The sequence below is a fragment of the Fukomys damarensis genome, unplaced genomic scaffold (assembly GCF_012274545.1).
Source record: "Fukomys damarensis isolate Sample0158 unplaced genomic scaffold, DMR_v1.0_HiC HiC_scaffold_25, whole genome shotgun sequence".
Taxonomy (NCBI): domain Eukaryota; kingdom Metazoa; phylum Chordata; class Mammalia; order Rodentia; family Bathyergidae; genus Fukomys; species Fukomys damarensis.
Genome location: NW_022900937.1, coordinates 3,462,953 through 3,474,803, shown reverse-complemented (window position 1 = coordinate 3,474,803; position 11,851 = coordinate 3,462,953). Strand labels below are relative to the sequence as shown.

Genomic DNA, 11,851 nt, shown 5'->3' with positions numbered 1-11,851 from the left:
CCAGAAAAGACCACGGGCATAACCCACACGCAGAGCTCAGTGCCTGCCTTCCATGCCTTGGTAATACATTTTTACCTCATTAACACAGTGCCCATGGTTGCTTTAATGTTTAGAGACACTGGGAGAAATTCAGTCATTATGTCTACAGTGTTTGTATCTGAAAAAGCAACAGTGAGCTCAACTGCCAGGTGTGGAGGCACAGGCCTGGAACCTCAGCACTTGAGAGGCTGAGGCAGGAGGATCGCCATGAGTTTGAGGTCAGTTTGGAATGTACAATGAGATCCTGTCTCCAACAGACATACACATAAACACCAAACAGTGATCTCAATCATCCTAAATATAGTATTTTTAAATAGCAAGTAGAAACAGAAAATCACATACTATATTAAAGGTTTTGGAATAAGCACTTCTCACATTTTCTTAAACTATTTTTTTCCTGGGAATGAAATTATTAACTAATTTGTTTCTTGCTTTAAAAAAACAGTCAGTTACGAGCAATAGGAACATCCATGGGAACTTCTAAGATCCCTTCTCCTTGATCGTGGATTGTTCTGCTCCTCTTCTCAGAGTAGTGATGTTCAGCACAACTGCACACGACGGAGCCAGGGGCCAGCGGAAATGGATTCCATTAGGAGACGCAAAACCCACCTTAAGGCCTTTCTGGGACAAGTCTTTGGGGGATTTAACACAGTTGTTCTCTGACAATACAACTTGCTTCATTTGCCACTTAAGACATTATTATATTTAAATTAAAGTTAATTGGTTTCCTTACTCCCTTTTAGGGCTTTATGCTCTGAACATTTCTATAGGAAAATCTAATTTGTCCTCAAGTTCCTCTTTCTAAAATTTAGAATGTCTGAAAAATACTCTGATATTTTAACTCTTTGGAGCAAGAGTTATGTGCAGATTCCAGCTCGAGGTGACAAAGTGATCAAAGTCTCAGCAGCACATTTTCATAATGGCCTAAGTCGCTGAGGACAGCAGAGTCCTGAGGGTCTTCTTCAGACTCCTGGTCAGTTTTCAAGTGGAGCCCTGCTCCAGCAAGCTCACCAAAACCATGACTTGGGCCAGGGAGTTAACTCAGTGGTTCTGCCGCCTGCCTTGCAAGTGCAAAGACCTGAGTTTGATCCCCGGTACCAAAGGAAAAAAAGAAAAAAAAGAAAAGAAAATGATAAGAGACCAAAACCGTGACCTGCTAGTCACGTGGCATTACTAATTTTAATGCATAAAACTATGTAAATGTATCAAGTTACTCACAAATAATCGTAGGATTAATACATCAATCCATGGTGCGCTACTCCAGCCATGGAACAAAGTATAAAAGTTCAACAGTGAAAACCTTTCCCTCTCTGCGGTGTCTCAATGACTGTAGATATAACTTCCTTCAGCAATAACGTACACGAGCGGGGTGCAGTTAATCCCAGCACTCTGGGAGGCCCAGGGAGGGAAGTTGTAAGTTCAACCCCAGTGTGGGCAACTTAGGCACTCAGTGAGACCCTATTTGAAAAAAAAAAGTCTGGGGACGTAGCTAACTACAAAGGCTGGGTTCAATCCTTAGTACCGAAAAAGAGAAAAAGAGATAAGACATCACTTTCACAGTGTGAGCTCATCTGGAACAGGAGGCTTGCCTTTCCTGTGTGGGCTCCAAGCTCCACCCACCCATTCAGGCAGAAAGTATTTTGGGGTGCTTATTCTGCACCCACCACCACTCTGGGCTTTGGAAATGTGTCAGAAAGAAGAAAAGAAGGACGAAGCCTCCAGCTGAGCTCGGAGAGCACAGTGAACACCTGGGTGCATTAGAAACAGGAACAGCCGGGCGCAGAGTTGGGGTGACTGGAGCAAAGGGGGGCTCACAGATCTGGGGTGAGCGGCCAGGTGGAGGACTGGAGGGGTCGGACCTGTGCTGCTCACACACACTGGAAGAGGCACCTCGAGGCATGTGCAGGACATTCACAGGCCTACAGGGGAACTCAAATTGACATTTTGATGGGGAGCAGCGCCAGAGAGGAGGGGGCAGGGGCCAGACAGAGACCCAAGGCCACCCCTCCTCGGCCCACACAGCACACCCAGAAGTGTGCTTTACTAACTGCCACACTGTTCCCAGGCCAGTCTAGTTGACAAAGTTAACCATGACAGAAACTGAAATAGAGGTCATGCAATGATATTTTCAGTAGTGTTGTAGTCAGGGTTTGCAAGGGAATAGATTTATACAGGACACTGTTTATAGGATTATTTTATAATAGCTACCCAACAAGTCAAATGCAGAGGAGTGCAGAGATCTGCCCATGTGCTAGAGACCGAAGGATCCAGCGGAGGCCCTGTGCCCACGGCAGTGTCTCACGGAGGTCCATGTCGAGGACCTGCACGGGGAAGGCCTGGAGGCCAGGGGGAGAAGCCAGAGGCTGTGCCAGTGACATCAGAGAGGTGTGGGAAGGGGTGACGATGGAGCATTATTAAGTGAAGTTTAAAACATGGTTTTACATATAGAAAGAAACCTATATTACCAACTCAGTCTATACAGAAAAATATAATTCTAAATTTCTAAATGGGACCATGATAAGGCTTTAAATTATTAGAAAATACTAATAAATTTCTGACAAACATTGGAGTAGAAATGGATTTTGTTTTGTTTTGTTTTGTTACTGGGGATTGAACTTGGGTCCTTGCACTTGCAAGGCAGGTGGTGGAACCACTGAGCTAAATTCCTGGCCCAGAAATGGATTTTTAAAATAAGACAAAGAGGGCAAGCTCAGAAAAAAAATTGATGAATTTGACCACATTAAAATTAAATACCTGTATTTTTTTAAAAACCTAAATAAACAAACACATTAAGCCTCAAAGCCTCAAAAAGTCTGAAATAGGTTTACCTTAATTCCACAAAAACTGAATAGTAAACGTACACAGGAATTCATGAACGGAGACCTAAAGAAGAGAGATTAATAAACTACAAATGAAGTTTTTTTGAAATTTCCACAGATCACCGTATGTCTGGCAAGAGTGATCAAGAACTGGAAAGGCAGACTGAGAGAGGAAAACATTAGCGGGGAGCCCTTAGGACCGTGAGGGAACTGGGAGCTCAGGAGGGGACGCTGCTGTCTCCCAGGCGATGGGCCACAGAGAGGACACCAGGTGCTCACCCTGCCCGCGAGGTCTGGAGGAAACCGCGGACGCGTCCTGTCATGTGCTCGCTCATCGGTTCATGCACACATTCCTTCGTTCCGATGTCGCGCGTGGCTCCACCGCCTCCGTTCCACGGCCTGGCACAGACCCGGCAAGGATCACAGCAGACAGGGATCAGGAGCAGGGGGAGGGAGCAGCCCCGGCCCAGCCTTCCCTGCACCGGGCGGCCCAGAGGGTCCCAGATGTGTCCGGGAACTCATGGAAGACAAAACCTTCTCTCTGTAGGGTACGCACTGCCATCTCCCTTTTAGAGAGTTAAAGACTCGTCCAAAAGTGACAAAGCTAGAAATCTGCAGGTACTGGGTTAAAACCCTCAATTTGGTTGTAAAACGGGTGCTGTGAATAAATGACAGGAGAGAGGGAGGGTTCGAAAAGGTCCTCCAAGAGCACCAAAGGCGGTGTCCCCTTGGGGCTTAAACCCAGGTCTAACTAGTTCTAGAGTTCATGAAAGTCAAATAAATTAAATCAGGCGTGAAGACGTGAAGGCCTGTAATCCCCGCACTCGGGAGGCTGAGGCAGGATGACTTCCCATCCTGGACACATACCAAGACCCTATCTCAAAAAAAAAAAAAAAAAAAAGAGTTTATTTTGTCTCGCCTCTACCCTTTTCGTCTCCTGTGTCATTTGCATTTGCTTCTACATCGACCCCACGAAATTTTTTTTGCGGCATTCTCCTGCATTTGCTAGGTCCCGTGCCCGCCCTCGCTGGCCTCCGTACAATATGGCAGTGCTCTGCAACCCGCGGTTTCCGTACAACACTGTGGCGCTCTGTCAGGCCACTGATTCTGACGCAATTCCTGTCCCGCGCAGTAGGACGTGACCTTTGAACCGGCAAGTACTTCCTGTTTCTTCTTCCGGGACGGTGTCTGGAGGTATGGTTGTGTACTTCTACTCCGTGTCTCTCTTCTGTTTACAATCGTCCGCCATCCGAGTTGTTGCAGGAACGGGGAGTTCTCGGGGGAAGTTCTCTGCGCCGACGTAAGGTTGGGGGTGCAGGAGGGAGGCTGACTTTAAGCGAATCCTAGACTTTAGCTTCGGAAACCGCTTAGTCCCGGCCGCCCTTGCGGAGCCGGACTCACCACTCGGGGCTTTGGCATCCGGAGACGGGTGTTGCCGAGGGTCTTCAGATCTTAGGGCCCGCGTTTTCATTCCGCGGCTCTAGGCGCAACCGGGCTTTGGGAGGGCGGGAGCCGCAGTGTCGGGTGGCGAGGGAGAGACGAGCGCGGCAGGGGAGCGTCCTCCATCTGAGCCGCGCTTGGCTGCCAGTGCCGGCTCCGAGCCAGTTCTGCTGGCTGACAGCGGTTTGGGGCTCGGTAATGTTCTCCAGCGCGTGGGACGAGTCGAGTGCCCCGACGGCTGGTACCGCAGGGACAGGCGGACTTGTAGGCCCGGGGCCGCCGTGGGAAGACCTGGAGCCCACGGCCCACAATGTGCAGGGCGCCGCTCTGTGCTCAGGCCTCACGGTGCTTGGCACACACTGTCACCGGCCTGCATCCCTCAGCCCTTTCACTTACTTAGTTTGAGACTGATGGTTTGTTTTGGGTGGGGGGTAAGCAGACCGATGAAAGCGGGTAGATGTCCGCACTGCCCGATGCGGCGGTGGTGCCGGAACCGCCCAGGGTTCCAGCCAGCGGACCGTGTCGGACGAGGTGTGCAACGTGGGGGTGGTGTGAGAGGTGGAAATTACATGAAAAGGCTTTAAATTTCGAACTGCGTTTGTAATGGAAGATCCTTCTACGTGATTCTCTTTTTTAACTCAGGCTTTCACAATGGTCCAGCGCTTGACGTACCGTCGTAGGCTTTCCTACAACACAGCCTCTAACAAAACCAGGCTGTAAGTATTCCCAAAACTTCGAATAAACGTCGTTGTTTGCTCTGCAGAATGCTGAGCCTTTGTATTTTCTTCTTTCTAGGTCCCGAACCCCAGGGAACAGAATTGTTTACCTGTACACCAAGAAGGTCGGGAAGGCCCCCAAGTCTGCGTGCGGAGTGTGCCCGGGCAGGCTGCGAGGGGTGAGTGGTGTCTCCGCAGCGGGCAGGGGGACCCGCGTGAGGCGGGAATGGATGGAGCAGCTGTGTGGCTGAGAATTAATGGGCATCCAGACCAGGTGCCAGGGGCGAAGGCCTTTTCCCGAGTCAGTTGAGTGCCCCGCTCCCTTTGGAGTGTTTCCCTCTTTGGGCTTGCATTCCCGCTGTGGCATCCAGGAGCATCTGTTTCTGTTAAGCTCCTCAGTCATACTGTTTTCCTCATGCAGGTTCGTGCTGTGCGGCCCAAAGTTCTGATGAGATTGTCTAAAACGAAGAAGCACGTCAGCAGGGCCTACGGCGGCTCCATGTGTGCCAAGTGTGTGCGGGACAGGTGAGTGCCCGGGTGCGGGGTGGTGGAGGGTGCAGGGTCGTCAGAGGGGCGACAGCGGCTGAGGCGAGGCAGCTCCGGTCCTGGGTCGCCAGTGAGAGAGTGGGCCTTGACTGCATGGGGAATGGTGGGGTTTGAGCGCCGCAGAGAGCTCCAGTGCAGAGCCACCAGCGAAGCCATTGTTAGTAAGAGGTGTGGTGGGAGGCCCCGGTTAGCCCTGGCACAAGTGCGTCTGGGAGGAGTTCTGCTCGCAAGTTATGTGAAGAGCCAGGCTGACAAGGTGCGAGCCAAGGTAGAGTGTGGGGTAACCGAGGCTTCCTTCCATCCTCCGGTGCAGAGGCTGAGGCAGGCTGTGAGGGGCAGAAACGCATGGGTTTGAGCAGCTGGGGCCTGGAGTGGAATCCGAGTGGTGGGCTCCTGTGGGGGTGGGGAGGGTGTGCCAGGGAGGGCGGGCGGAGGTCAGAGCTAGCCTTGGCAGTAAGCGGCTGTGGGCTTCGAGCTGGCGGAGTCTTAGTCTTTGGGTCCCAGACTCGCTCCAGTGATGAGGAAACGTTGACGGTGAATCCCTGAAATTCGCAAGGGTTGCGTTCTTAGAGCACTGGCGAATTGTGGAAAAACAAGAATTTCAGATGTGGTCGGAAAGATGCCTATCTTTATAGTTTAAACTATAAATATGCCATGTCTCCATGGGTTTTTAATAAGATACTGTTAGTAAAGCTTCAGAAGGTACAGGGCATTTTGGTGGCACCTTGGGGCTCTTAGAGCTTTAAGGAGAACAAAAGCACGAACACTGGAGATGGCGTCAGGGTCCAGCAGGCAGTTACAATGCGGGATGCTGGTGCGAGGATTGAGTTAGCCCCCGGCCAAAAACTGTGGAGGGTATTTGCAGCTTCAGGAAGTTTCCGGGATTTCCCCCAAACAACTATTAGTTAGGTTGTAAGGAAAAGTCCAAGAATGAGTGAGGCCTGGAACAAACTTGAACCAACTGTGGGCTCGCAGGATCATACAGTGTTAAGATGAATGAGCAGGCCCTGCCTCCGTTGTCCCTCTTAACTTTAGTTCCTGGCTCACAGCTGGTTTTATGACATGGTTAAACGTTCTGAGACATTTTGCAAACGAAGTTAGGTCTGTGTCCTGCACCTTAATACAAAGGCGAGAGGTGGAAACTGCCTTGGTAGTGGGGTGGCCTCCCTCGGGCTAGGGTGCCTGCCAGAGGTGTCCCCGCAGGAGGAAGCAGGGCCACAGGTCCGGCCGTGATCTCAGGTCTCAGCTGTGCATGGGTCCCTGGTTCGGTGCCCGTGTGTTACTCTGGTCCTGTGTTAAGTGGTGACTGAGTTCGCCGTGGGAAGCCACTCACTCACTGCTTTCCTTCCCAGGATCAAGCGCGCTTTCCTTATCGAAGAGCAGAAGATCGTGGTGAAAGTGTTGAAGGCACAAGCACAGAGTCAGAAGGCCAAATAAATGACGCTGTCTGTACAATAAAAGATGGATGGCTTGTTCTGTGTTCACGTTGTGGCTTTGTCCCTGTGTCGGGCCGCAGCAGTGGGGTCACAGATCGCCTGAGTTCCTGCTGCAGCTCTGGCCCCTTTGTGGGCACAGAAACATCCCCAGTCCCTTTGAACTTTCCCCTTGAACTCACTGTGTGGTCCAGGCTGGCCTCTTGGTGATCCGAGTTCTGGATTACAGGGTGCACCACCACACTGGACACCCCGAGCCCTTCAGGTTCTGTTCTGAGATGGTCACTTCCCCGCAGTGGCCTTGAACTTGTGCTTCAGCCTCTGGGTAGCTGGGGTTTCAGCTGCGCACCACTGCGCTGGCCATAGAAGGTTTGAACAGAAAGTCTGTCTTCAGAACTTACCGATTTTCAGTCTCCCGTTTTTCCCAGACAGGACCCGGCTCTCTGGTACAAACAGCCTTGACTGGTGTGGTGCTCCTGCCTCAGCCTCTGAGTCTCCCTCAGAGCAGCAGGCTACACACCTTGGTCTTGGCCCCTCAGAGTGAAGCCTTTTGTGCCCCCTTGCCTCTGTGCAGAGACGGTTTGTGGGAGACCCACACTGCTCACTCATGAGCCTTAGATCACAGCTTCGTGAAACTCAAGAGTTTATGCTGGGTGTTGGTCCAGGTTAGAACATTAAAATACAGACCTGTGGTTTACATACTGCTGTTTTGAGCAATTTAACAGTGCATCAGCACAACTTAGATGTACAATATTTATCGTGGGATTTGTACCTAAACATGCTATATCTTCCTTTTGGTGACTTGATGTGGAAAAATGCTGATGGCTCTTTCCCAGTGCTGGCCCGGTGTGAGGCCCACGCTGACGCAAAGGGTGGATTTGACTTCTCCCTGAGGGCTCTGCTTCAACTGAGGCTGGAATTAAACTTGGGGAGCTGACCTTGGAGCAGCCAAGTCCACCCTTGATGTCAGCATGGGCGTTAACTTCAGCCTGAGTAACATGAGTACAGGCTGCCCTCAAACTAGGTGATTTTCCTGCCTCAGCCTCCACCTGGGTTACAGACGGTGTCTCCAGATAGCCAGCACCTGCCTTGCCCGGTGCCTGGCCCTGAACACACAAGCTGGCGTTTACAGACGAAAGCAGGCACTCAGAAGGGCTGGTGCGAGTTTTGGGTGTTTAGTGCCCGGAGATAGAGCGCTGAGCCCTCTGTTGTCAGTGCTGCGGCTCCCTGGAAACGGACACTGCTGGTGAGAACCGGGCTGACTGAGTGTCCTGTAATGTAAGTCACCATGTGGGGAACCTTAAGTGAGGGTACAGTTGAGAAGCTCTGGCCTCCTCGGTAGGGTAAGTGCGCTGTCCCTGTTGGGCTGGGTGTCAGGCTGCGGGATCTTTTCTTTTGGCTTGTTTTTACTGTTTGATGTGTAAGAGTTTCCCAGCCCAGCATGAGTTCCTGTCGTCTGCCTACTTCTGGTTCCGCAGTTGCAGGATCTTAACTGGTGGATGCCCAGCGGCAAGACAGGAGGGGCTCCCGGGACCTTGAGGAGCAGAAGCTCTGGAGTGGACTCGCTTTTTGAAGAAGTGTTCACCGTGAAGTGCTGTGAGTTACGTGCTCTTACTTCCTAACGTTTATTTTTCTAACATTTATAGTTCTAATGTAGATGATTTAAAAGTCATTTGGGGAAGATAATTTGAACAGCTCGATGGAAGTTCTCCCTGTCACTTGGTTTTCAAAGCACAAGATAGGCATTAGAAGTCCAAATTGGAAGCGCACTGTAAAGTGCCAGCCCCCACAACTCCTGAGATTGTATTTCTTTTGAAAATGATTTCAGTGGTTGGCCGTGGCATCGAGTCCATGTGACATAATTTACATGCTCCTTTTTTCTTTCTTAGCCACTTGCGGTTTTCCCTTAAGACGTTTCCTTTACGCTGATGTTTTAAATTCCTACACTGGCGTAGGGGTCTGGTTGTTGTGACCCTAGTCTTCTTGGCTCTGTCCAAGCGACCAGAGTGAATTCTCCAGCTCTGCTGGGTTTTGATCTTATAAAAAACAGTGACACTTTTATCGGATCCAGTTCGTGTGTGACAGAGTAATCTTGATGGGTTCCTGAAGGATGTGAACACAGGGGTTTTCCTTTCAAATCCTGGTGTTCCTTCTGCTGCATGGCTTAGAAATTCTGTTAGAGGGCGGAGGGGGGTCTTTCACCCTTAAAAGCAGAAGATTGCCGTGTGTGTGTTCACCCCGTGAGTGGCAGCTTTGGTCTCCAGGAGTCCGGCGGAGGGGCTGTGTCCAGCCTTCTCCATAAAGTGGGTCTGAGCCCCAGTGAGCCCTGCAGCATCGGCGTGCTGACATCGGCTCTACTTAGCTGCTCTTCCACAGGCAGGGCGCGGGGTTTCCTGGGCCGTGAGTGGACACTACGAATCCCCTCCCTTCCCGTCAAGCATTGTCACCCGACGGGATATTACTCACACTTGGGTCTGTCATCTCAGCTGACACAGGCTGCTTCTGGTACAGGGTCTCTCTGATTCCCGGTGCATGTGTGATAACGACTTGCACTTCAGAAGTTTTATTAAACACTTTATAAATGTTTAACAAAACTTTGATTCTGGAAGGCCAGCATGGTGATGCTTGCCTGTGATCCCAGCACTCAGGAGGCTGAGGCAGGAGGATCTCAGTGAGTTCAAGGCTAGCTTGGGCTACATAGCAGGGCCCCATTCAACAAACAAACAAGACTTTGACTCTAAATACTGTGGGCTTTGTTTGTAAAAATTTAAAGTGAACCTGTTGTTACTCCAGCTCAGTGTGGCCAGTGCCATGTGGGAAAGTTGGGAAAACGGTAAGAGGCTGACAGAGGTGAACATTCCACCTTGTAACCAGTGGAAAGTATTGTGACAAGCACTGCATTCTAAACCAGAAGTAAATGACATTGGTGAGTTGTGCCGTTCATCATAGTTTGGGCTGCTGTGAGAAATGACCAGCGACAAACACTCTTCACACTTATGGCCAGGATGAATGTGCTTGGGGACAGGTGTCTAAGGGGATTGTTTCCCGGCTGGATTTCCAAGAAGGGGAGAGGTCACTGGTCAACAGACGACCCCACACCTCAAATCCCACCATTCTGGGAGGCGGAGGCAGGAGAATGGCAGTTTGAGCTCAGCCTCTGGGCATTTAGTGAGAGCGAGACCCTGTCTCAATTTTTAAAAATTAATTAAAAAGGCTGGGGATGTAACTCGGTGTGAAGGTGCTGGGCTCAATCCCTAGCAGCACTCACAGGCACACACACATGCACACACACAGAGGCGTAAGATTCCCTGTCGGCATCGCTGTAGTGCCCGTGTGGCCTCAGTACCAAAGGGTCCACACCGCGCTCTCCCATTTTCAGGGCCTCCGTAGAAAGTGCTGTGGCCCCAGTCGCAGGGCACAGAGGGCCCCGCTGTGGGGGAAGGCAAGCCTCGGGTGCTGCAGGGGAAAGGGTCACGGACCGAGTCCCCAGGTCCACTCAGCCCCGGCCCGTGTGGATGCCCGAGGCCCGGCTCCAGCACCTCTCGTGCCTCACGGTCCCCGCCTCCAGAACTGTTGACCTGGGTGCGAGTTCTCCCCGCGGCCTGGCCAGGCTGTCGCGGATGTATGTCCCTTGTTCACGGACCTGCCTGCTAACGACCTCCGACCTCCGACCTCTGACCTGTCTTTTGTTGTGCCCTCGCATGTCTTGTTGATGGGCCCTCAGTGTCTTTTCTGTGCAGTGCACCTGGCTGGTACAGTGCTGTAACTTCTGCAGATTGTACAGAACAGCACTGCAGTTTTATGTCCTGTTACACATTACAGTGTTGCATGCAAGGGTTGTGTGAATGAAGCCAAGTCATTAATTGGGAGTTTCCTTCGACCGTGTCTTTGTCCTGAGTATTGTAATGTGCAGACTGTGCAAGGTCCTCATCTGGCAACCAATTTGCCTAACAGCCCAGTCACAGGGACTGAGCTCGGCCATTGAATGAAGTGTCTGGATATAGGGTATACGGCCACCGGGTCCTTGTCAGCACCGTTCGGTCCAGTTCGGTAGAGTCGGTAGCCATGGCCGGGGCATAAGCAGACGGGCATAGCTAGGTTCCAGTAAAGCTTTATTCACAAATACGGAGTCCAGTCAGATCCGGCCCTCAGGTTAGAGCTCGTGGAGCCCCCATCCCCGATGACCTCACTTCCGGCCACCGCTGTGCCTGACCAGCTGCAAGACAGACTGCAGGGAAGGCCCTCATGAAGTCCCCATCTGTCCCATCATCCAGTGGGGAAACCGGGGAGAAGAGAGCCCTGAGTTTCTTAAGGCTGTATCTTGAGATGTCCGTTCCACATCGGGACACCGCTAAGACAGTGGCACAGTGTAGTACAGAAATCTTCAGGTTTTTTATTATTTGGTTTTGAGATGGAGTCTCAACCTGCTGCCCAGGCTGGCCCTGAAGCCCTTGGGTTCAACTGACCCTCCTGTCTCAGCCTCCTGGTAGCCAGGCCTGCTAGGTGCCCCCAACCCAGCTTCAGTACTGTCTCTTTCATGTTCCTCTAAGAATTTGGAGAGTTTGTAGACCCTCCCACAAAGCGCCAGGCATAGAACTCTGGCCTCTGTTTCCATTCCTGCCCGAGCCCTGTGCACCATTCAGGGTGGACTGTGGCTCTCGGGAAGGCTGCTGTCCCCTGGCACACAGCCCCTTCGCTACCCTGCCCCCGCGTCTGTTTGAGGAAGGGCTGGCTGGGCTGCGGGTTTCCTTCTGCAAAGTGGGACAGGGTGGGCGGCTGTGAAGGGGTTGGGAAGGGTCTGTGTGCACCATCTCAGGGCACGCTGGAAGCTGGTTGTCCGGAAATCACTTTCCTTGCG

At 51.5% G+C, this 11,851-nt stretch overlaps 1 protein-coding gene across 2 annotated transcripts; it reads left to right on the top strand.

The window, feature by feature from the left end:
* The first annotated feature begins 3,976 nt into the window (after positions 1-3,976).
* On the top strand, positions 3,977-7,044 carry Rpl34 (ribosomal protein L34). Of its 2 annotated transcripts, none has more exons than XM_010641533.3 (5): positions 3,977-4,052; positions 4,941-5,014; positions 5,094-5,193; positions 5,436-5,539; positions 6,913-7,044. In XM_010641533.3, the coding sequence occupies exons 2-5, from the start codon at positions 4,950-4,952 to the stop codon at positions 6,995-6,997; spliced, it is 354 nt and encodes a 117-aa protein (XP_010639835.1). In that variant the 5' UTR covers positions 3,977-4,052; positions 4,941-4,949; the 3' UTR covers positions 6,998-7,044. The 2 variants fall into 2 exon arrangements, with proteins under 2 accessions (XP_010639835.1, XP_010639836.1); XM_010641534.3 differs by lacking the exon at positions 3,977-4,052 and adding an exon at positions 4,063-4,158.
* The last annotated feature ends 4,807 nt before the right edge of the window (positions 7,045-11,851 follow it).

Bases quoted from the DNA above. Each gene is read 5' to 3' on its own strand.
- Rpl34 (XM_010641533.3), top strand. From the start codon at position 4,950: ATGGTCCAGCGCTTGACGTACCGTCGTAGGCTTTCCTACAACACAGCC. The intron at 5,194-5,435 runs GTGAGTGGTGTC...TTCCTCATGCAG, and splicing joins GCCCGGGCAGGCTGCGAGGG to GTTCGTGCTGTGCGGCCCAA. The intron at 5,540-6,912 runs GTGAGTGCCCGG...TTTCCTTCCCAG, and splicing joins GCCAAGTGTGTGCGGGACAG to GATCAAGCGCGCTTTCCTTA.